General features: G+C 44.3%; 1 protein-coding gene across 5 annotated transcripts; it reads right to left on the bottom strand.

Annotated features, from left to right (window-relative positions):
• Positions 1-2679: 2679 nt before the first annotated feature.
• CRK (CRK proto-oncogene, adaptor protein) lies at positions 2680-19444 on the bottom strand. Of its 5 annotated transcripts, none has more exons than XM_054647206.2 (4): positions 19112-19444; positions 11495-12030; positions 8667-8771; positions 2680-5960 (listed from the first exon to the last, which is right to left on the bottom strand). In XM_054647206.2, the coding sequence occupies exons 1-4, from the start codon at positions 19353-19355 to the stop codon at positions 5823-5825; spliced, it is 1023 nt and encodes a 340-aa protein (XP_054503181.1). In that variant the 5' UTR covers positions 19356-19444; the 3' UTR covers positions 2680-5822. The 5 variants fall into 5 exon arrangements, 4 of the variants coding, with proteins under 4 accessions (XP_054503181.1, XP_054503177.1, XP_054503180.1 ...); XR_013184866.1 differs by having other exon boundaries at positions 5824-5960; positions 8609-8774; positions 11665-12030; XM_054647202.2 differs by lacking the exon at positions 8667-8771.
• Between the last annotated feature and the right edge of the window lie 4633 nt (positions 19445-24077).

Raw genomic sequence — 24077 nt, forward strand, 5'->3', positions numbered from 1 at the left:
CAGTGCGGCTCCATCTCTCCGTGTTTGTGCTGCCCTCAGACGCTGACAGCGCTGTTTGTGTTACCCTCTCTCGAAATTTGGGTACAAATCACCGCGTGTGCCCCACATGGAAGGGTGGATCTCTGACCGAAAGGCAGACGGTCAGATACAGGTTTCTGCAGCCTCTCTAGGGTGTTTGCTCTTAGTATCACCTCCAGTGCATAGCACGTGGTAATTGCACACTTTCAAGAGGCTAGAAAATCTAGAAAGTAAAATTGAATGTTTCACGAGTTCCTCACACAGTACTTCTGAAAAACAAAAGGAGCATTCACTTCAATAACTGAGATAATGCCTCAATTTCTGACATCAGAATGGTTTTAGAAAACTAAAAGGGATGATGTATGGCTGGCATGAACGTGATCTTCAAAAATCCCCATCCCTGGGAGTGTTCAAGGTCAGGTTGGATGGGGCTTGGAGCAACCTGGTCTCATGGAAGGTGTCCCTGCCCATGGCAGAGGAATTGGAATGAGTTTTAAGGTCCCTTCCAACCCAAACCATTCCACGATTCTGTGATTTGCTCAGGGCAGCTGTGAATGAAGTCTTGTCTCTTTTCCCAGTGTCTCCCTGAAGTGCAGACCACAGATGCTCTCCCATCCCCTCACTGACAGAGGTGCACAGAGACCTTTGCAAGTTTTGACAGCAGAGACAGAGCTGGCCCTGGCACCTCCTGGACACAAGGTCAGGTATCCCCATTTATTGTATTGTGCCTACTGAAATGGGTTCCTGATGGGTGACTGAGGGCACACACCTTGAACACCATTCAAAGCACATTTTTTCAGTAGTTTATTAGTGGCCTGACTTATTTTTTTCAGTTGATGAACAAGAGTTTTAGGGTCTGCAAGATCAACATAACCTTATGCTTTTCTTATAAATAAATCTAAAAACTTGACAGAATTATTTTTATATCACTTGCTCAGAAAATCAATGCTCTGTTTTCAAGGGATATTTAGGCCCTCTTTTTCACAGATCAGGATAATCTAATCAGGATTTTTTAAAAGCAAAGACATCAGTGACTAAGGTCACTGAAAATTAGGTGTCAAGTCCAGAAAAAAAAATTTGCTTTTTTTGATTTATTTAAAGTAAGATTAGAAAATGCTGATTTTGCTGAAATTGGGAATCATTGTAAACCTTTACTTCTGAATTGATGGTAAATATGTGATACAAAGTTTGGCACTTAAAAGGTCCCAGTAGTGCACAGTCACTATCTCTGTGTAAATTTTTAAGACTTGCAAATCACTTCTGCAGTCTCTTGACCATAAAAGTCTATTTTCCAGCAGAGACTTGGGGAGCTGTGCACAATAAATTAGATTTGGATCAATTTAGGAATTTTTCTGTCATCCTCGTGTTCAGCAGGCACTCAGGTTGCAGGGTGTTCATAATGTCAATAAATCAGGACACTTCAAGCAGATTTAATTGCCAGAAGTGAGGTGCATTCTTGGTACCCTTGCTAAATAATAGCATATTGTCTAAATACTTGAAATTCTTTTGAATGCACTCGTTACAGATGGCATTCAGATATTTGGAAATTGGTCAGGGATTTGGCAAAGCATGAGGAATAAACAGCCTAATCCAGGGAAATACAGCACAATTTGCTGATGCAATCCTTGCTTGCCCTTTGCCCCCTGAACTTTCACATGAATTCACTCCACCACTGCTGCAGCCAAACCCCACAGCTGAAAGGAGAGGGAATGGGAAAGGAAAAGCAGTTTTGTGCTTGAGCCCTGTGCTCCATCAGCTCAGGGAGCTCAAGGGGAGGCAGGAGGGGATGGCTGGCAGGGCCCTGGGGAAGGGCAGGCACAGCCTCTTCCTTTTGGCTGCAGGGAGCTCTGAGATTCTCTCAGCTCATCTCATGAAAAGGCACCTTTGCAGTGGGTAAGCACTGGAGCAAAGCTGGGGGCTTCTACCTATGAAAAATTGAGGTTTTTTTCCATCTGGAGCTGATAGAATCATCTTTGCTGTGTGGAGACACACCAAGATTCTTACCCCTGGGGCCTAAGGGCCACCATCCCCTGGCAGTTTTGAAGGGATAGTGTGGCAAAAGCAGCTTTAATGCAGATTGATATTACAAACATTGCTCCCCATGGGATTCTGATCCTGATTTTCTGTCCTTCAGCCCTTGACAGCACCTGCACACCCTGGCCTTTCACTGAATTAGTGCTCTCACACATAAAACCAGCTCTTCTGAACCATTTGTAGACTCCTGCAGGAGATTTTGCTGGTATTCGTTTGTGTAACTTTGTTTTCACTGGTATTTCTAAGAATATATAAACAGCTTTTGATCTTCCCAAACTTCCCATCCAAACAATCCCCAGACTATTCCCTGACACATTTGTGCAGGTAGAATTGAGAGCAAGAGCTACAAAATCTCATCTTAATATTCCTCACAAGTTGTTTTATTTTAATGAGAATATACATTTTCCCCAACCCCTTGACTCATTTAATTACAGAAAGTCACCTTCTTTTAAAAAAAGCCATATTTTATTGTTTGATAAGTTAATTTAGTTACCTTGGTTTGTCTTATTTCTGTAGTGCTGTGTTTAATTATTTTCATACTAACATGGCCAATTAAAAATGGCCATACCCCCTCTATTTTTAATAATTACATGCAAGTACTCCAAGAACTGATTGAGAATGACTGAGTCAAAGTTTTGGCTATACTTTTATTTACTTCACGTACTATGAACATATACATTACATGCTACAAAAAAATAAAAAAGGACTTTAACTGTCAAGAAAGTGGATAGTGTTATAATACAATGGCACATGTTCATATTTTTCTCCAAACAGGTTTGGTTAGAATCCTTCCCCAAAACCATTAACAAAAAGGAAGTGTTTTGCTCTTAAAGATGATTAGAAATCTTTGCATTATTAACAAATACAATTCAAACAGATTAACAAGATTTAACCAGGTCATATATTAGTAAAAAGGCAGGGGCTTACCAAAATGAAATATATATTAAAAAACCATAGCAGCCAGTTGTACTTTTTAGTGTGATATAACGTGTAAATGCACCAGAAGAACACAGTGTAATTGAGCATTCTGCTTTCATGGTGTATTTCTAGAAATGATTATTCTAGTTCTAACACCTGCCTATGCACAAGAGACCAAAACCACAGCCAAGGAAGAGACAAAAGATTGTGACCAACATTCTGAGCAATGATTTTTTTGCACGCATTGGGAGAAGGGAGGGAACAATAGAAGAGGATAAACAAAGGCCACAAAAGGATTTCCTCTACATGTTCATGGACATGGGTTCTACCTATTTGCCTTGAAGACCCTGACAAGTTGAAATGTCTATTTTGTCCAAATTCATACTCCTTTCTATCACCTATAAAACAAAATCACATTTCAGTTTAGAACTGAAGAGTGGGAAACAGTTGCAATAATGTATCAGTCAGCTAAAACTGCTTGAGAAGAACTTGGGGTTCTAGTGTAACAGCAGCTATTAAGACTCCTCTAGTTTCCTTATTTTGCTCTTTCAAAGTGTACAAATATTCACAATTTATACAATCTTAACAAAACCACATCTACAAAGTTTGCAGGGAACTTGCTAGTTAATTCAATTAATGTCTTTTGTATTAAAAAGGCAAGGTTTGCATAATAAAACTTCCAGAAAAATCATCTTTTGGTATCTGAATTCCTGATTGGAAAGGTAGAAATATATGGGCTTTCATTAACTGCAATTGAAAAACACTTCAGAACAGTGTCACTCTAATGACACACTGTTTACTATGTTCCTTTTGCAAAACCTGAAGACAAACATAAGCATACATGGGCAACTGAAAAACTCAGTTTTAAGTCTGTTATTTAGAGTGCAGCTGAACAGTTACAGTGAATATCAAGATCAGAGGAAAACAACAAATCAGCCTTAAAGACCCTGATCAGTTACAGAACCTAGAGTTAGTTTCACAATTTTTTCCCCTCAAAGTAAATTTTGTACTAAGCTAGAAGAGCTCCCACAATCACTGGCACGTCACCCTAACCAGAATAACAATCCAAGGTAGAACAGAGCTGCAATTCCTTGTTTCCATTCTTACCCCACTGTCCCTGCTGTCAGTTTTTGATTTTAATCCTCAGTAGTGCTCATGAGACTGGTGATGGACAAGTGTGATCAACGTTAGTCCACAGAATTAATGAGTGCCCATAACCTGAACATTACTCAGACTTGCTGATGGATTAGTTTTGAAGTAAAACAACTAGTACTTAAATAGAACAGAAATATTATCATTTCCAGCATGTTACAGAGTTCTGAGGTAAAGTGTTACCAGTATTGTTGGAGGGTCGATGCCTTGCAGCAAAGGCCTTGGCAGCACATGCAACCCATGAGCCTTGGGGTCACACGGGTCTGAAGCAACCAAACCCACCAGTTTCAGTTTGATACTATTTAGAAAAACCCTTCTGCATGGATTATACTGTAGTCCAAGTTACAAAATTTAGTTTGGTCACCAGAGTGCTGTGCTTGGAAAACAACCCAGGGTACAGGCAAGGGAGAGTTATTTCAGTGTTTAATTTCAGTTTACAAAACTTACTAAATCCATTCTGATTTATATTAGAGAAAACCAGATAATTAGAAGAACAGACTAAAAAACAACCATCAAGCAGTACATAATACTGCCTACTCAATGCACTGATTTTCATCATGAGCTAGGAAGCCATATTTACTCTATTATGCCTTTTGAGAATCAATCCAGAAGCACACAATTATTTTCGATTAGTTTATTAAAAATAAAATCCTCATGAGTTCACTATCAAATATTTTACAGATGGGAATTAAACCAGAAGAGTCCCCAGACTGTCTTTAAAATAAAACTAATATTTGGTTTGTCAGTTCACCGTGCTTGACACTGATTTGTACTGTAACAGTATTGTACAATATTGAAGAATTCCAGAAAAATTAAACTAGCCCTACACAATTTAATTTTATTGGAAAGCAGTGTCAATATTTTAGTATATTTAGTGAATCAAACACTGCTTTAAAGCTACGTATTAAAGTGCTATGCACGTATTTTTCAGCACTGATATGGAGGTTTACACTTCCATAAGCCTTGTATTTGTGGATAAAAGGAGATACTGTGTGTTAATAAAAATCTTAAATTAAAATCAGCTGCTATGTTTGAAGCATCAACAGTACTGAAGAAATCAATCTAGTGTCCACAAGCTTCTAGAATTCTGAGGTTGATTGGATCTGTCATTTACCATGGACATGGTAAGGATCTGTAAATCACAAGGCTGTGCCCAGCGGGCCCTGCCTCAGTCTGTGCTGTGCACAGCTAACTGACCATGCAGAGCACTGCAGAGCCTTTCTAGGACAGAGAACCAGGATGGCAGAAAACACGGAGAGAGCTCCAGGAGAAATTTGTGAAATTTCTATCAAGGTATTGAATTGTCTACGGTTGATCTTCATTGCCTGAGGAAGAAGCAACATAAGCAATGGGCCCGGAGAGGGCTGTAAATGTTCTCTAAACATCTACAGCACTGCTTTCTCCAGCTGCTGCTGCTGGAAGCTCCAGGCTGCCATGCACGTGGACATAAGCAGGCATTACAACCTCTAATCATGGCCTAGTAGTGCCACTGGACACACGAGTTATCTACTGTCGTACCCTGAATTACACGACCCTTGCTTAAGGAATGGTGGTGCTGAGTCCCAGGGGGTTGCAGGTTATCAGAATGCTTATCCAAGCAATACCACTTGCAGCGTCGGTCCGAGCTTAGTCTTGATGGCATCTGCAATAAAAACAAGTTGAGATTGTTCCCATCTATAAGAGCAACTGTTGAGCCACACTCAGCTGAAGTCCTCGTCAGGATTCTGTTGATCCAGCAGACGGACGTGTGTGAATGGAAAGTGACCACGTCTGCCATTGCATTCTCCTTCCCACTGACCACTCATGTTAATCTTTGTGACCTTTACCAGCTCACCGACCTGTGGGGTAAGAAATAAACATGTTACAAACCAGAAACGCAGGCAGGATCAGCTGCCACCCCTCCCTGGTGTGCTTCACCCACGTGCACCAGATACACACCCATAAAAAGCAGCTTTAGTCCAGACATTGTCTGTCCCCAATGCCATTCACTCCAAGAAAGTATATAAAGAACTGTGCCTAAATCAGCTGAGAACCACCTGAACTGAAGAGTCAGTTATCCAAAACCAATCTTTCCAAGTGCTCCTGGGACCTGCCATAGGTGCTATCCTGATAAATGTGCCTTGCTGGGCTCCATCCAGAGCCTCAGAAAGCAAGGCACGTCCATTCCTACTTGCACCTGGACCAAGTGGACACTAATCTGCAAGCTCAACTGCTCTTTAGTTTTGGAAAAGTTTCCACTTCTCAAGTTGGAAAGCGGAGGATCTCTCTCTCTTCACAGATTTTAACAAGTGTGTAAAGTGCCATAAGGCTGCTCTGTTCTTGCTCTGGACATCCAGAGTCAGCCACTACCAAAGGCAAAGCCAGATGGCATTCCAGGCTTTCCCAGCATGGATTTCTCAGAGAAATAAATCCCACTGAATCACAGAATTGTTTAGGTTGGAAAAGATCTTCAGGGTCAGAGTCCAACCATTAACTCAGCACTGCCAAGTCCAGCACTCATGGGAATAGTAAAGACAACAGATGCCTCTCCCACTTGCCCAGGAACACATCTCCTATTCTAATCTCCACCCTAATATTGCCAGCAGCAATTCCAAAGGCACCCTCTATCATCCCCTGTGACACAGGGACAAACTGCACAGCCACAGCAGGCCCTTCCCCAGGGCTGTGCAGGTAGTTCAAACCAGTCTAGGTGTGATCAGTGCCCAGCTCTGCTCATATTGAAGGGTACTTAATGAAGTGGCAGGCACACCACCCGAGGAAGCCCAGTGTACATTGTGAGGACAGTCACTGCAGAGTTTATGAATGCACCACTGAGAAGCTGTCTACCCATTCTACCCCTCTGCAGAATTTTATCAATAATCCGATTTACGAGTAACGTACAACGGTTTTTAGAGTTCTTCCCACATCACAGATGGAGGATGCTTTTGGGATAGATAGACTCTATTTTCTTTCACTAATACTGTAAATAAACTCTGAGGGTGTGGCCAAAGGCCTCGCTGCATTTCATCCAGAAATTCCCTGAATATAGAGTTATAGTTTACACAGATGCTCATCACTGTGTTCCAAATCCATCCAGAACACAACCTCATTATTTGCACTTTCCAGGCAGCCAACAAAGAACAAGGAAAACAATTTCAGATGTTACCAATCTCCATTAACTTTACAGGTTTTAATCACTTGAAATCTTTTGCCAGAACAGCTTTTAACAGTTCATAAATTCAACCCCTTTCATGGACATTTAATTAAGCTTCCCATACCTCTCATGATTACTTATCTGGTAATGAGAGGTCCATTGGGACTCTTGCTGTAGCTTTATTTTGCCTTTTGTAGTCATTAGTATAGACATTTTAATGAATCATATTTTAAAGAAAATCCTCTTATGTATTAGCTACAGGCAAAAAGGAAGCCTTCCTCCAGTTCTGAATGCAAGCTTCAGCTCTTTAGGAATTTAATCATGCAGTTTGTGTAATTTTGCTACTACTAATAACCACTGGGGGGTTGTACCAAAAAAATACTCTGCTGACCAAAACAATACATCAGCTATAATTTAACAAGAGTAAGATTCAATGTGACAATACTAGAAGTGGAAAATCTGATTTCCTAATCACAGCCATTACCAGAACAATGTCCCAGATAACTTCAAACTGCTTCAGACCTGGATATAATCCACAGATCAGCCCTCACTAGAGCAGGGTTTAACCTCCAGCCCACTGGGAAGGGAAAAGCCCCACTTGCACTGGTTTGCAGAATGTTGGCCTTTGCTCTATCACACCCTAATTAATGTTCATTAGGGTTTATCTTGGATGCCTTACAAGAAACTCACCTGCAAAAGGTGGGTCCAACAGAGCAATGACACAGCTACACTATGGGATGCTTGTGAGCTCCCCAGCTCCCTGAGCATCCTGGAGCTGCTGTTTGCTTCCAGGGGTGTTTCAGGGTCACTGCAGCCAAGGGACACTCAACTATCAACTCCCTTACTGTACAGAGCTACACCTGAAAGCTGCTTTTAGTAATTGTTCAATGAGGAGAGACCTCTGAGATCAAATATTCCTTTCTTGCCAGTAATTTCATTTAGCAGACACACTGATACAGTTTTTATTCCCATTTCATTTATGTATATAAACCTTCTCATTCATTCTTACATATCTACCTATCAATCTTTACATGTGTCAAAGCAGGACTAACTCAAAGCAAGCATGGACCATTTCACAAATGCTGCCTTAAGAAAATGGCTCCATTAGAGCCTGACTAACTGAAAGATCTTTCTAGATCTGCTTCAAACCTCTGCCTAGTAAGCTGTATTTCAACCACTATAGGGAACCCTTCCAAAAATTACTGATTATTACAAGTGCTGAAGTTTTAAAACCTTTAGGCTAGGAGTGGATGCTGTCTCTGAATTCTCCTCACTCTCAGCATTGATTTATGGCAACATTAGTCCATAGTGCATCATCCCACCAAGCACAGCACCTCAGGAACAACACTGTACCCTGCTAGAAAGCCAGCTTTGTCTCAGTCTTCATCAGAAGCTTTACAACTAAATATACCCCATATGCTTCAAAGCAAAACTGAAGGTTCAAGTGAAGACTTCTGTATGCTGTGGTTTTATTCCAAGTACTCCTCTTTGGTGAGGTCAAGGTGGCAGAGTTCTGCTACTGTTACAAAGAAAAAAAATAAATCCATCGATCTCAGAGTCATTCACCACACAGATCTTCCCTTCTCCTCCTCTATTTTCTCTAAAAATAGACTGCAAACTCCTTGCATAGGTCCAGTTACATGCAAAATAAATGTTAACTTCTGCTGAATCTTTTCTCCATAATAGAGCACAGACTTTATTAGAACATCATCTGCTCTGATCCTCCTTCCCTGAACTCTTCAAAAGCATGTCAGGCTTAAAATACCAGAACAGCACAGATATTCTGTTTGCAGTTTGGGCAAAAACCGTTTGATGTTAAGAATCTATTTTTCTAAGAGAAGCAGTGGGATCCACCCCCTCCCATGAATATTGCCAGATTTAAGGATAAGAGTTTTCATTTGGAAAGAATCCCACTTGCTGTATTTATAAAGAGGTCTGGGCAAAAATGGCCTGATAAGATTTACATAATGCTCTCTACTAAGTTATCTAAGAAAGAGATCTCTAAATAAACAGAGAAGGAACACCATGAAGTGAAAGGGAATGTGGAGAAAGGAGACAACAAGAGACAGCACTTTGATAGACAGGATGAAGGAAAACTTGGTGAAAATGAAGTGCATATTGCTTTTTTTCCTGTACAGACATTGAAAGCAACTCAGTAACATTGTGATTGGAAGTGATAAAAGCTGCAAAGCTTTGAAGGCCATGAGAAGCAGTGATAAATGGCTCACTTTTTAAAACTACATGTTTGCAATATTACATACAGAATGAAGAACCACAAGTGCTATTGCATTGCTTAAATGGAGAGCAAGACAGGAATATAATACCCTAACCAAGAGGGCCAAGGTGTCAGCTGATAAATATTGAAGTAGTTTTAAGAGGCCCACAAAGGCCATTTCTGGACATCAGAAATCTCCTGTGGTCACACAGCCAAGCTGAGCTGACACTTCTCAGCTCCCTCTCCCAAATCCTTCAGCTACTCAGCCTTTCCCATCAGTCAGTAAAAGACTCTAGAGGTGTAAGGCAGCTCAGAGAAGAGAGGTGCTACCCACAGAACTGCTCTTCCTACAGCACAGCACTCTTGCCAGATCATGTGAGTTTTGGTGAAGAGGATTGAGCTAACCCAAGATCAGCCCTGGCACCCACAAGCTGCTCTCCAGCGTGGAAAGCATTTCCTTTCACTCTAAGTTGCTTATGGTCTGGATTAGCAGCATTTCCTCACCCTCCCTGTTTCACTCCATGCTCCCAAATCCTGCACTGTGGCTTCTTTAGTGGAATAAAGTGTGAAGTTAAGGCTTAAGAAAATGCAAAATTCAGAAAGAAAGCCAAAAGGTTTTGCTAAATATGCCACAAGAGTATCCAGAGGCTGAAAACCAATCTAACATCTGGTAATTACAACAGCCTGCATTCAGGAATGTTCCCAAGCTCCAGGAGGTACCTGGGTGGAAAGGGTGAGAAAAAGAGGGAAAGAGACAGCATTTTAACCTTTATGAGAGTTTGAAGGGTAAAACCCCTCACATTTCCCCAAAATCTGCTGAGTTTACATCAATTTCTATACCTGCTTCTCAACCTAAAATTACTCAGCCCTATTACAGAATGTGTAACAACTCAGAGTGTATTTCCTACCTACATGGGAGAGATTTCACATCTGCCAGCTGCACATCAGTTACCCATGTGCAGCATGTGCTGCACCAGACACACACCCACAGCTGCCAGATCCCTCAAGTCCTGGAGTGCCCCCTGTGCTATGCACAATTACACAAAGCATTTGAGAGTGCAGAGGAGATGCTCTGACTCAGCACAGAAACTGCTTTTTCCCAAGTACTTAAAATGTTATATAAACAGGAAGTCAATTAGGTATCAGGAAATTCCAGAGCCTCTAGCTCAAAGAAAGCCTAGATTAAAGGATACAATTTACATATCCCAAGGCAAAGGTCTGCCACAGGGAATACCTTAGTCTCAATTTCCTCAAGGGTAACTTGGGGGAGAACTATCTGATGTGGAGAGATAGAGCACTCCAGACACCTTTTTAAGAGGAAAAAAGAGAAATCAAAAAGGGCCTGTGCAATGGCTTGATCCTGTCAGGAAGTGAATCAACCTGGGGAAACCTCAGTGCTTTACTACAAACCCTGCTCCATCAATCACTGCTTTATACCAGACTAACAAACTGTGGTGTGAACTGTAAAATGCTCCTGCCTCAAACCTAAACCCAAAGTAATCTGCTTGAGGTGATGTTACAATTAAATTTTATGTGTGATCATCATCTCAGTCCAGGGAATTTCAAAGTGTACCAATGTTTCTACTGATTGCTTTAAAACTGCTGACACATTGGGAAGAAAAAAATACCCAACACAACACAAACCAACAAACAACCCAGCACACCTTGTACACATTGTGGGGAGCACACAACAGCAAACACAGGTTCAGACACACCATTTATGAGCTGCTCCCTCTCCCTCCCCCCAAAATAAACATTTCAGAACTGAAAACATGGATGGGGAAACACTTATGTTAGTGATGGTTGACAACAGACACGATACTGGTTCAGTAACCTAAAAATAATCAACAATAATTTAATTTACAAGTGACTCGAGTCACTCGTTTGATCCATAACTCATTAATGACGACATAAAACCAGCACGACAAAGCTTTTCCCTTTCTCATTCCTCCAAAACTAGCACGTGAGCGAAAGGGAAATCCCTTGAACAGATCTCTTCCTTCTAAATTTTGCCCATTATGTACCTCCAAAGCCAAGGCTGTCTTGTCGTAGGCATTAGGGACTCGCTTCTGGATAACCCGGGCATAAATAGGGCCATTCTGGAGGTTAGGGAGCGGAGTGTTGATGCTGGGCTGGGCATAGGGCCCTGGCTCCGGCCCACCCAGTGGTTGTGGGTGGGAACTATCCTGGTTACCTCCAATCAGAGTGGGGACTGAAGCAGAGGAAGGTCTATACTTCTCGACGTAAGGAACGGGAATCATTCCCCTCTTCCCTTCGCTGTCTTCTGCGTTCCACCACTGCTCTTCAGGCTTATCCCGGATTCTCAGGATGTCTCCTTTCTTAAAGGGGAGGTCTTCCTCATCATTGCCATTAAAGTCAAAGAGGGCTCGCACGTACTCGGCCTCCTCCTGCCTGAGGATGACCCCGCTGTTCTGCCTCGAGCGCGAAACGGGTTCTATCAAGGTTGTAGTGTCCAAATAGTGAATTTTGTAGAATTCCAGTAAAGATGGCAAAGAATCAAACTCTTGGTCACCTATTCGAAATCTGGTGGGATTCGACCCTGAAAAGAGAAGGCAACATGTCAAGGAGAGCATTATACTACAAATCAAACATTTGAGAAGACAAATATATTTAAACAGAAGTATTTCAACACAGAATTTGATCACCTTGACATCATATTCAGCTTTTCTGAGTATTTTCAATCAAAGGCAGCACTATCATGATCATGAGTACAGGTTTTTGAAAAAGATTTTGTCAAGGAAGGAAAAGAGAAATTCTTTGGCACCACCAAACTTCCCAAATTATGATAAAAATATCTTTGTTTCTTTCAGTATTATCAGTATTATATGGACCCAACAGATGAAAATGCTCAATACATCAGGGTTTCTCAGGAGCCTGTACAATTCTCCTGTTTTATACTCTAAATATAGGAAGTAAATTTTGGTACCATTTCAAGAAAATTATTTTTTTTAACTGTCTTCTGCTGTTCAGATCTATTTCCAAAGAACAACACTGCAACAATGCTTATTTACCTGTTGTAACACCTTGGGTTAAAGGCATGGACACTACAGAAAACTGCTTTGCACGGCAGCAAACAACTGATGTCAATGAGCAAATAAAGTTATTTTTCATTTTGATAAAAGGTACCAGTAAAGAAAATTATCTCCATTCTATGCAATGTAAAGCAACAACCTATATTTTCATAATAGGTATGACTCAGCCTTTTAATCTCAAGTCTTGTAGCTTCTTTGCCATGTTTGTCAGATGGAGCCTAAGGTATAAATCCAAACCTCAAATACACTGGAATACAGATGATGTTCACATCCAAGCCATTACAAGCATCACTACAACTGCAGAATATCCATTTCCAATCTGTGTGCTGTGCTTTTTTTCCATTTTATGTTCTTCAGGCTCAGCTAGGGAAAAACACACAGATGATGTTCTATTTCCACCATGCCCCATGCCATCAGTTATGGGAAGAACTGGGGAAGGCTGGGGGAAGGGAGTGCAGATGACAAGATTTATACTTTAATGAGTAACTCTTTTAGCAAGACAGAGATGCTTACTTTGCAAGTCTGTTTTCTCTGCAGGGAATATCTAACAGTCCCAAGCCTTAGCTCTGGAGTACAAAGCTAGCAGAATCTTTCAAGCTGTCACTGATCCAAAACTCCCTGCAAAGTAGCACTGTCAGCACGGAAAGCCAATGTTACAACAAGTTCTTTCAGGAGAGCAGAAAGGGGTTCTAACAGAGAAAAGGGCAGGTTCAATAAGAGCAACACCCGAGAAATGAGTTCTGAAGGATCCTGAAGGAACAGGAGCATTAGTGGAGCTGCTTCAAGGAAATTCGAAGGAGCAGAACTAAGTCATTGGAAAAAGCATGTCTGCATGCTTTAACAGCTCTGAAAGGCTCTCTAAAGAAATGAATACAAACACAGTCAGCCAAAATCCAAAAGCAATAGCCTTGAAAAACTGCAAAAAAACCCCCTCAAACTGGCATCACCAGAGATAAAGGAAGTTAATGTAATTATCAGTGAGAAAAGCGAGCCCAGCATGGGAAGAGAATTAAGAATCCATCATATTCTCCCACAGTGTAGTGCTGAGAGGATGCAAAACCCCCTCAACTTTTGTTGCTGAGATGCAACTTAGAGCTCTAGACTTGGCCAGAACCCTGGAATTCCATCCCAGTGGCACTGTCAGCTCTGTGGGCTCACAGGACAGGAATTGTGGCTGGACAGGCAGCAATGCCTGCACCACTTCAGAACAGCTCAGTGGAAAACAGAATCTGGGAATGCTGCACTTCACTAGAGGTAGAAGTGGGAACACATCAGGTCTCAGACCAACCTGGTGACAGAAACATGTACAAATATCCAGCACTATTTTACCTTTAGCTTTAAGGATCAAAACTTGACATCTGAGCAAAAAGAAAAAGTCATGGGAACTTTAGGAGCAGAGCAGCAAAGCTCTTTGCAACCCATATGGAGAAGACTGAGTCTCAGGGAAGTTCAGTGACATGGAACTTATTCCACATGACAGAAACAGAGATCCTGAAACACCAATTTACCTCAGTGCAACCTGCTACAAGCTGACTCAGCCAGGGGGCTGAGCTCTGTCAGCAATGTGGGATTCACTGAAAAATCTTCCCAGGTCACAGGAAATGAGCAGTTCATCAGTAACATTCATCAGCCTGGTCAATCTTCAATCTTCACCAGCATGAACAAGGCATTTTGGAGTGTCTTTTTTTTTAAATTTTGGAACAGGTTCAACCTCTTGAATTAATGCACAACAGCCTGAGGGACCTGCCAAGTGTACCTGAATACAAGTTGGACTTTAAGAAGGAAAGTCCTCTGGAACATTATGTACAGAGAAGGAGTGACAGAAATCACTGGACTGAATCCTGGAAAATCAGATCCTAAGAGGTGTTTTGCACAGCTGAACAACAGCCAGAGGACACAGACCCTCCAAACTCTGGGATCAGAAAGATAAATGCACTCCTTGAAGGGACAGAGAGAAAAGCATCAGAAAGGAGAGATGTCACCCTCCCAAAGAGCACACTGCCAGAAAACCACGTGCACTTCTGATGCTTTTCTTTTAAAAAATGTAAGGCAGCTACAGAAGATCTAGAACAAGAAATCTATAAACTTAATCTAAATTAATCATCAATTAATATAAAGGCAGCAATCCCATAATCATCTGGAGAACTTAAATAGAAGACTCCTAAAATTTAGCTAAAACAGGCATTAAAAGGTCAACACAGTTCAAAGTCACAGGTGGTAAAATGCAGATTGGAAATAAAATACAACTCCACCTTCCCAAGCAAGGGGAAAATCTTCCATCAGTTTAAATCTTTTGTGGATCTTCTTCAGCAACAATGACCCAAGTGATGTTCACATGCAGTGGGGAAATGATTCCAGTCCCTACAGGCTCTGGGCTTTTGTCATTCCCTGGTATAATGAAATTCACAGATGAACAGATTTCAGAGGAATTCTTCAGCCTCTGGTTTGAACTGTGACACTGCTCATACCTGCAGGCCAATGGAATAATTCAGACAAGATCTAACACAAGAAAAAGTTACAGCAACAAAGTGAGTGGGGTTTTTTGGGAATAAGAGCAGTTTTCCTTCATACTCCTGGAATTCCCCTGGAAGGCACAAGCCTGAGCAGCAGAGTGTGCACATCTTCTGAGGGCTCCCAGGAGAGCACGAGCATGGACAGGTGAGTCCCTTGTCACTGCCTGTGAAAGCTGGGACACTGGAGTACTGGAAATCCTCTTTCTGCAGCCTGGCCCAGCTGAACAAGAGTTGCTCAGGGAGTACCTCCACCACCAGCACTGCCCAGCTGAGCAAGATGAACTTTTTGAATGAGAAGCACAAAGGGCTGAGTATCCTCTTTCTTCCTTACTCCATCTTACTAACATAACTCCACCATCTCAGGATGCCACAAAAGGTGAGGAAAGAGTTAAAATCCAAAGGGTCCCACAACTGAAGAAAGTCTCAAACCTGGCTTATATCAGTTCTCTGTTTATGATGCACATTCCCTCCTGTCACAACCCTCTGACACTGAGCTGCCTTTGTGTCAGTCTGGGGAAAAGTGCTGGTCTGTGCTTTAAATATTGTCCAGATCCTGGGGATCTGGGCTCTAAACCACCCAATATTCTGCTGCTTGGGCAGGTGGTGAAAGCACAGAGACACTTCTCACCTTCTCAGACACCTCAGGGGGTTTGCATTTCTTCCTTCACTCCAATTGTTAGTGGCAATAGGGAGTTTTCTCTTTATTCCCAAGCTTTGGAAACTCTCCCTTCACGGAAATACAGGTCTTTATTTTTACATCTAGTTTTATTCTGTAAGGGTGGCTCCCTTTCCAATTCAGAGTGTGTTTAGGGCCAGAAAAGCTGCTCTTATCAGCAGTAAGACACCCAATGATGTAAACCACTTCCTCCTGGAGCAGATGGGAACTGGGCTCTGAAGGCACCACATTCCAGCCCTTGTGCTTCCCCCACCCCCACAGGGACACCTTTTTTCCTTCTTCTCAAGTACCTTCCTACTCATGCTGAGCAGAACAAACAAACCCCAGGAACACCCTATAAAAACATAAAACTCTATTGAGTGGAAGAGCTCTGAGCACACCAGGAAAAGATTCACTGAGGAGTTACACTCATTTCTGATCACTGCAGTCATCATTTACAGATCACAGGATAACAGCAGATGTCTAATACAGGCACTTTCTAAAGTTACAACTAGTTTGCATTTAAATATATTTTTATCCCAATATAAAAATGAAAATAAAAGCAAAACCCAAGCATCAGAGTTAAACCACTCTGCTCACACATGCCTAAAGCCACTTCAGCCAGGGCTAGGTGTGGGTATCATTCTGTAAGGACTCTGTGATTCCAGGAAGTTCAGTCACAATGGAGGGGATTTAGAAAAATTCAATTCACAATCATGTTCTTAAAACTCCTAACTGTGAAAACATCCATTTCTGCATTTTAGCAGTTCTATTTGTCTACTTCAGACAGACAAATTTAATAACATTAAGGCTTCTATCTTTGTAATCCTGCACTCTCAACAGAGAGCATTTCTAACTTTAGGTATTTCAGGCATTTTTTAGTGCATATCACACATTTTTACCCCAAGCCCCCATGTCACATCATAAATACATGATATATTTAATATTTTCTCTGCTGTCCATCATCATGCTAATGCCTGCATGGAGCACTTTGTCTTGTTTGGGATTTCTTTAGCCATTACTGTGATACTTCATCACAAATTATCCATTTCCACTGAAAACAGAATGTTTTTCTTTCCCATAATTCAGTGATTTATCCTATTTTTAAACATCCTTAAAACATTCCAGGAAGACATAAAAAATTCTGTTCAATTATTTTTTCTTTGTTATGTTGAAAAATCACCTGCAAGAAGTTAGAAACTGCAGCATCAGTCAAAAGGTCAATTTAACAAAGAGTTTGCAACTTCACTTTCTACTTCAGAAATCAAAGAAGGTATCATGTTTTTGTGATATTGTGGTTTTTAGGGAAGCCAGAGCTCCTCATCTCATTCATTCTGTGCTGAGGCTTCCCTGTCCCTGAGAGCAGCCAGGAATTTCACAGACCCTGAGCCCAACACAAATCAACCCAAGAACCCAACCTGGAGTATTCAAATTTCCCAGAGAGACCTGTGCATTTGCCAAACAATCAAATGCTAAAAAATTTATACCATACTAAAATATAGCAATTTTGTTTTTCCTAGTGTTTTAACTTGGCCACAGTAAACAAGAAGGACATTTGCAAACATTTAACTCTTTTCACTGCATTAGCTTCCCTACCCAAACAAGGAATCATCTTCAATCTTCTGCTGTTTTCACCTCCCTTGCACTGCAGAACAACCTCCCACTTATTTTCTTCTGGAAGAGCACCTTAATTACACTTGGAGTATAATTCAATATACACCTCCCCAGCACCTTCTTTGGTTGGAGTGTGAAGACAGCAGTATCAGCATGGAGGCATGATTTAATTAAAATTACTGAAATCAGCGTGGGAGTGTCTGTAGTGCAGGAGATGCATCACCCCTCCCCAGAACCTCCAGGGGACAAATAAAAAGGAGACCAACCAAAACATAATTATACTTTTCCAGATATATTAAGCCTGCTGTGGCACCAGCTTACACAGCTACTCTTTTAAAAAAGAAGAGAATTACAAGGTACTTCATGATTTTAACCAAAGCCAGCCCACAGAATGCCACAAAATGTCACTGAGCTTAGGATGAACACAAGAGAAAAGTCAGGATGGCTGTACTGAAGTGATGCCACTGTTTTTCCAGAGATGAGTTGCTCCCCAAAAAGCAACTGCCCAGAAGTGACAGGCACTCATGACCCAGTGTTTTTTACTGTCTTTAAAATCCAATGAGGTTGGATTCACAACAAAGCATCCTGGTGACTGACTCTGCTCTACACAACACCAGCCATCCTTGTCAGCAATTACAGCAGCACACACGGAGCAACAGGAGCCCACCCCATTGTGACCCCCACAGCAGCAATAAATCCCACTTCCAGCTGAATTCAGCCACCTTTAACTTCTACCTGTGGAGCTCTGTAACCTGAGTGCACTGTGCAGCTCCAGGAGGTTCCTGGCATAAACAGGATGAGTTTAGACTTTCCCCAATTTTCCAATCTGAAATGCTTCCCCTGTGTGACAGTGCAAGCCTACTGGCACTAATCTTGTTTTCTCTCAGATTATCTCCTCAGTCAAACACTCTGTGCAGAGACTGAAAAATAAAACAAGTCTTGTTACATCTTTCCACAACTGGTCTCCTATTCCACCCACAGACCTGCCCGAGAGTGTCTCTATCTACTTTCTGCCAAACAAGTTCACCAAATATTTTATTACACAGGTTTACTATAATTGAAAATGATCTAGTGGCTCCTTGCCAATCACACATCCAAATCATTTTGCAAGGATTAATATCCAAACTCGAGCAGTTCCAGCACCAGCTTCCCCAATTCCCACAGGAGGGACACCAGTGCCTTTGGACTGCACGTTCTGACACATCCACGGGTTCTGCACTGCTGGAGTTTACTTGGACTAAACAGCAAAAATTCTGCTTCTCCCTCTGGCACAATCGGCAGTGATACACTTCAGCGTGTTGTTTTCATTATTATATGTTCAGCTGATGAGAAATAATATCAAACTTCTCCTTTCAAGGGGAAAGAAACTGAACTTCACATCTGATTTCAAGAAACCACTGCCTTTACATCCTGAGGAGTTCCCACCACTCAAACTCGAACTCAGCCTCCCTGATACCGCAAAACTGCCTTGTCAGAAGTCAGATTTTGGGGATGACACTTCCACAGAACCACCTCCCGGCTGAGATGACACGGAAAATCTATGAATTATCGCTAAGGGGGTCAGGAAAACAAAGAGGTGCGAGGCTGGAGCCGCGGGATGCCCAGCTCCAGGACGCTGAATTTCATGTGGCACAGGACGGCGGATGCGGACGGTCGGCTCTGCTCGGGCAGCGGCCCCAGCTCCGAACGCGGCTTAACTCCACCACAAAGCGCTCCAGCCTGCGAACACCGCCCGGGCGCCCAGCGGAGCCGCCCCGGCTGCCCTGCGCGGGGCTGCGGGCACCGCCGGCCCTGGGGGTCACTCACCCGGGGCCCCGGGGCCCTCGCCGCCGGACCGCCGGGCTCCCGCCGGCCCCAGGCTGTTGACGATGTAGTGCGAGACGCGGGAGCTCTCGGACACCGACAGCACGAAGTCGCCGGGGATGGTGCTCGAGTCGCGCACCAGGAAGGTGCCGTGGCGCTGCCCCTGTAGCAGCGAGACGGCCTCGACGCGGCTCAGCCGGCCCCAGTACCAGCTCGCCCGGTCCTCGGAGTCGAACTGCCCGGCCATGGGGGCCGCGCTCCTCCCCCGCCCGCGGCCGCCGCCGCCCGCGGAGCCGCTCAAAATGGCGGCCCCGGCCCTGACCTCACCTACCGGACGTGACCGCACGCGGGGAGCCGTGACGTCATCTCCCCGCGCGGGTGGGGTCGGTGTGAGGGCGGCTGGGAGGGGGAGGCGGGAGCGGTCGGTGAATCCCGGCAATCCCGGCATCGATGGGGCTGGGAAACACCGCTGCAATCAGCGAGTCCGGCCCGGGACCGGACACCGCCTTCTTAACTAGACCGGAGTGCCGCGTCCGGTCGTTTCTTGAACACCTCCAAGCGCGGTGACTCCGCCACATCCCTGGGCAGCCTTTCCAATGTCTGCTGACCTTCTCTGGGAAGAAGTTCCTCCTGATACCCAGCCTTAACCTCCCCTGACACAGCTTGAGGCCGTTTCCCCTCGTCTTGTTCCTTGGGAGCAGAGCCCGACCCCCACCTGGCTCCAGCCTCCCTTCCAGCAGTTGTGGAGAGCCAGAAGGTTCCTCCTCCTTTTCTCTAGGCTCAGCTCTCCTGGCTCCCTCAGCCTCTCCTGGTGCTCCAGCTCTGTTCCCTTCTCTGGTCACGCTCCAGCCCCTCAATGCCCTTCCTGAACTGAGAGGACACAGCGCTCGAATGTGGCCTTACAAATGCCCAGCACAGGGGGACAATCTCTTCCCTGGCCCTGCTACCACACCTTCCTTGCCTACAAAGATGGGGAAGGTCTGGAGAGAAAGCCTCATGAGAATGGACAGGGGACACTTGGTTTGTTCAGCAGGGAGAAGAGGAGACTGAGGTCAGACCTCATTGTGGTCTTCAACATCCTTCTGAGGGACAGCACCAACCTCTGCTCTGTGACCAGGGACAGGACCTGAGGGAACAGCAGGAGCTGTGCCAGGGCAGGTTGGATTTTAGGAAAAAGTTCTTTCCCAGAGGGTGCTGGGCACTTGCCCAGGCTCCCCAGGAAATGGTCCCGGCCCCGAGGCTGCCAGAGCTCCAGGAATGTTTGGACAACACTGCCAGGGATGCTCTGGGATTGTTGGGATGTTTGTGCAGGGCCAGGAGTTGGAATAGATGATCCTTGTGGGTCCCTCTAGCTCAGTATATTGTGTATATTTTCATCTAGACATTGAAGGCTGCAGCTCACTGTGTTTTCCTTCAGGGCTGTGCCAGCAGCTTCTCTCCTCATCCTGCCAGCCACATATTCCCACCCCATGGCTGTGCCAGCACAGCTGCTTTTCATGGGAGTGCACACTGAATTGGGCCAATGAGCTGTTCTGCATTAAAAATAGCCCTGTGAAAGAAAAAGTTTTGTAGTTCACTGACTGCAGTACCACAGAGGTCTGCAACAGCAAAGAGCTTAAGTTCCACTGGTGTCACAGAGGAACCATGTGTGTGTGGGCATGCACAAATTAAGAGTTATATTTGTGAAAACAAAGAAATAGTTACCACTTTTAGACTGTTCTCCAAGATCTCTTAAATGCCAGAGTAGTATCTGTCAATGTGTGTAGAATCCTGCTCCAGCTCTGCTCAGTTCTGTGAGCTTTTTTCCAGAAAGGAATGTGTTTTTTCAACTGTGTGGTCTCCCTTTGGCAGCACTTGCATAAACAATGTTAGAGCACAACTGTCCCTGACTGTGAGGGTGCTGTGCTCCTCCCTGCATCCAAAACCCTGCTTCTTTTAGGGCCCTGTAGCTGTGTCCTGGATGGGACTCTGGCATTGTGTCAGGTTACCAGGGCTGTACTAACCTCCACAATATCCCACTGAGAAAATATTCTGTCTTACAGGTGGGGAGCCTGTGGTTCATCAAATCCATAAGAAAACACCAGGTGCTTGTTTCAGCCTCACAAATAAACATCCTTCCTCTGCTGATGCTGTTCTCTCTCCAGATGGACTGGAGCTAGGAGGAGCCCTGATCCATTTGGAAGGCAGTCCCAGTTTCCCTGGTGATGTGTGGGGTGTGCTGGCCAGCTGCAGGGATAGCACACACACTTCCATGGGTTTTTCACAGGTTTGAAATGCTGTAGATGATTGCTGAGAGCCCAGGACGGCAGGAGAGTTAAATCATATCCTCAGGAACACGTGTCCTTTCTGCTCAGTGTTCACAGACCACAAACAAACAAATCAACCAATACTTTATTAGGGCAAAATTCACCATTTTTCTGACTCCTACCAGACCACTGCAAAAAAGTCTCTTTTTTTTTGCAGACTGTTGTTTTTTTCCCCTCCCTCCCCGGTCCCCGTCTCCCGTTTTCAGCCGATCCCAAAACTGCGGGAATTGGTGTTTTCCATCAGGTTTTGGTTTTGGTTTTCACTCACGTTGGGAATTCTGTTGTATGAGCTCTCTCTGGTGGTCAAAGCCGGGAAACCAATGACGCTCCTGCCCTAAATCGCTCCCGTGGGTGTTTTTAGGCTGGAATGATTTCATAGGATCTTGGAATAGTTTGGGTTAGAAGGGACCTCGCAGATCATCCAGGTCTGACCCCGAGCCATGGACAGGGACACCTCCACTAGGGCAGAGCTCCATCCAACCTGGCCTTGATCACTTCCAGGTTACCACAGCTTCTCTGCTACAGTCACTTTCTCACCTTCATTATTTGTAAAAGCCTTTCCTTACTTAGTATTTCTGATAATGACTGGCAGCCTTTCCCAAATTTCTTTTTCCTCCCCTATTTAAACACTGCATCCCTCAGGAGTTTATTACCCTTGCCCCATCCCTGCACAAAGGCTACAACAAGGCAGGGCCCTTCTGCTTCCTACAAAATTGAAAATAATTAACATGAATTTTAAGAATTCAGGTGATCTTTCACAGGCAGAGGGATTGCAGGAATGTGAAAGAAAAACAAAGCTCTGGGCCACAGTCTCAGAAGAATAAAACTAAATCAGCTTGAAATGCTGAAGAATTCACTGTTAATTACAAGATCCTGAAAGGAATAACAAAATATTATGAAGATATTCTATTCACTCACCTAGCAGTAAAAAGTCCCACTGGTGCTCAGGTTTAGTTTCCCTCTCCTGATTTTATTGTCCCTACCAGTTGGCCGGTGATTGTTTTTTCCTAAGGAGCTCTAAAATTTTGGCAATGTGTCCAAAGCCACAGTCAATCAGCTGAAAGTTTCTTGCTGAGTGCAATGAGTGAATCTTGAAAAGGTGCCAAGTATGGAGGGCTGGAGCACAGCAATGTTCTGCCTGGGGTGACATCCAAGGGATGTAGAAACAAAATCAGGAAACACCTGGGTCACCCCAGAGTTCATCTGCACTCTGCTGACAGCAGTGCAAGGTGACCTGGTGTCACATAACCCTGTCCCAGCTGCTCCTTGAAGGATTTGGCTTTGTCAAGCTGGTCTAGATCACATGGCAATACCGTGTCCTACTTACAAAACTAAAACTAAAGGAGGAGAAGTTCCATCTCTTGGTTTCCCTGTGACCTGAAGAAACAGCATTTATCCCACAGAAATGTTTCCTCTTGCTCAGGCTCAGCTGCTCACAGGAGGTGCCTGTGTCCTGTTTATTCCTTTTCTTCACCTCCTGTGGCCTGGAGCCTGGCTTCACACCTGGCTTGGAAGTGTCACCTGTGCCAGCAGTTCCTGCCAGGTGCTGCTGTGAGATGTCAGCCCCAAATGCAGCACTTTTGGTGAACAGTGACACCAGCCATTGTGTAACGAGCTCTGTGTGAAGCCTTGAGAATAAATAATCTTGGAGTGAGTGATGGGTGGAAGGATCTCTTGATCCTGCTGGATTTTGTGTAAGGGGAGCAGCCTTTATGCTGCCAGCTGGGAAATGTCTTTGTGACAGAGTCTAAATCTGAATTTTCCTGGGAGGTACCATCAGTTCAGAGGGAAAGTGACATGTCACAGGGAATGGACTGGAGGGGTTTATTTGTAACCTGCAGAAATGAGGTGTGGAGCAGCCTGAGCTGGAAGGGAGGGTCCTGCAGCTGGAGAGGTAACAGGAATTCTTAGTGGTGTGGTGATAACACACAAATGACAATGGGATGTGGCTGTGTATCCTGGCAGTTGTGTGAAATAATGATGCCAAGGCAGGAGCAACTCCTCAGCTAGAACAGGGCTCTGGTCTGCTGTGTGTGAGGGAATGGAGCTGATTAGTGTCATTAGGGGAATGGAGAACTTGTCTCACGGGGACTGGTGAAAGCATGTGGTTTATTTAGGCCAAGAAGAGGCAAGGCTGCTCTCCTGGAACAACCTGAACACCTTGGGACGAGGGGACAAAGAGAATAACTGAGCCTCAGAACAATGGGACGCAACTGCAAGCTGAGAATTAGTTTGATTTTTTCACAGGTGTAACATTCTGCTAGCATGGACGGGAAAATTGAGTGGAACTGAAATTGAGTTCAGATAGTTTAAAAAACCCCTTTTTTTGAGGAAAATACTTAAATTCTGTGTTTGTCCGCTGTCCGGCGCCAGGGACACTGCGGGGCCGCGCTCTCTGCGGCCGTTCCACCCTGAGCCCCTGGGCCCTGGCCCTGGCTGGGGGTGTTCGGCTCCGGGAGTGCACCGGGCTCGGGGGGTCCGCGGGGGGTCCGCAGGGGCTCGGGGTGCGTTGGACTCGGGGCGCGCTGGGTCTCAGGGTGCGTTGGGCTTAGGGGGGCACTGGGCTCGGGGTCCGCTGGGTCTCGGGGGTGCGTTGGACTCGGGGCGCACCGGGCTCAGGGGTTCCGCTGGCTCGCAGGGTCCGTTCGGTCTCGGGGGTGCCC

The sequence above is a fragment of the Agelaius phoeniceus genome, chromosome 20 (genome assembly GCF_051311805.1).
Source record: "Agelaius phoeniceus isolate bAgePho1 chromosome 20, bAgePho1.hap1, whole genome shotgun sequence".
Taxonomy (NCBI): Eukaryota; Metazoa; Chordata; class Aves; order Passeriformes; family Icteridae; genus Agelaius; species Agelaius phoeniceus.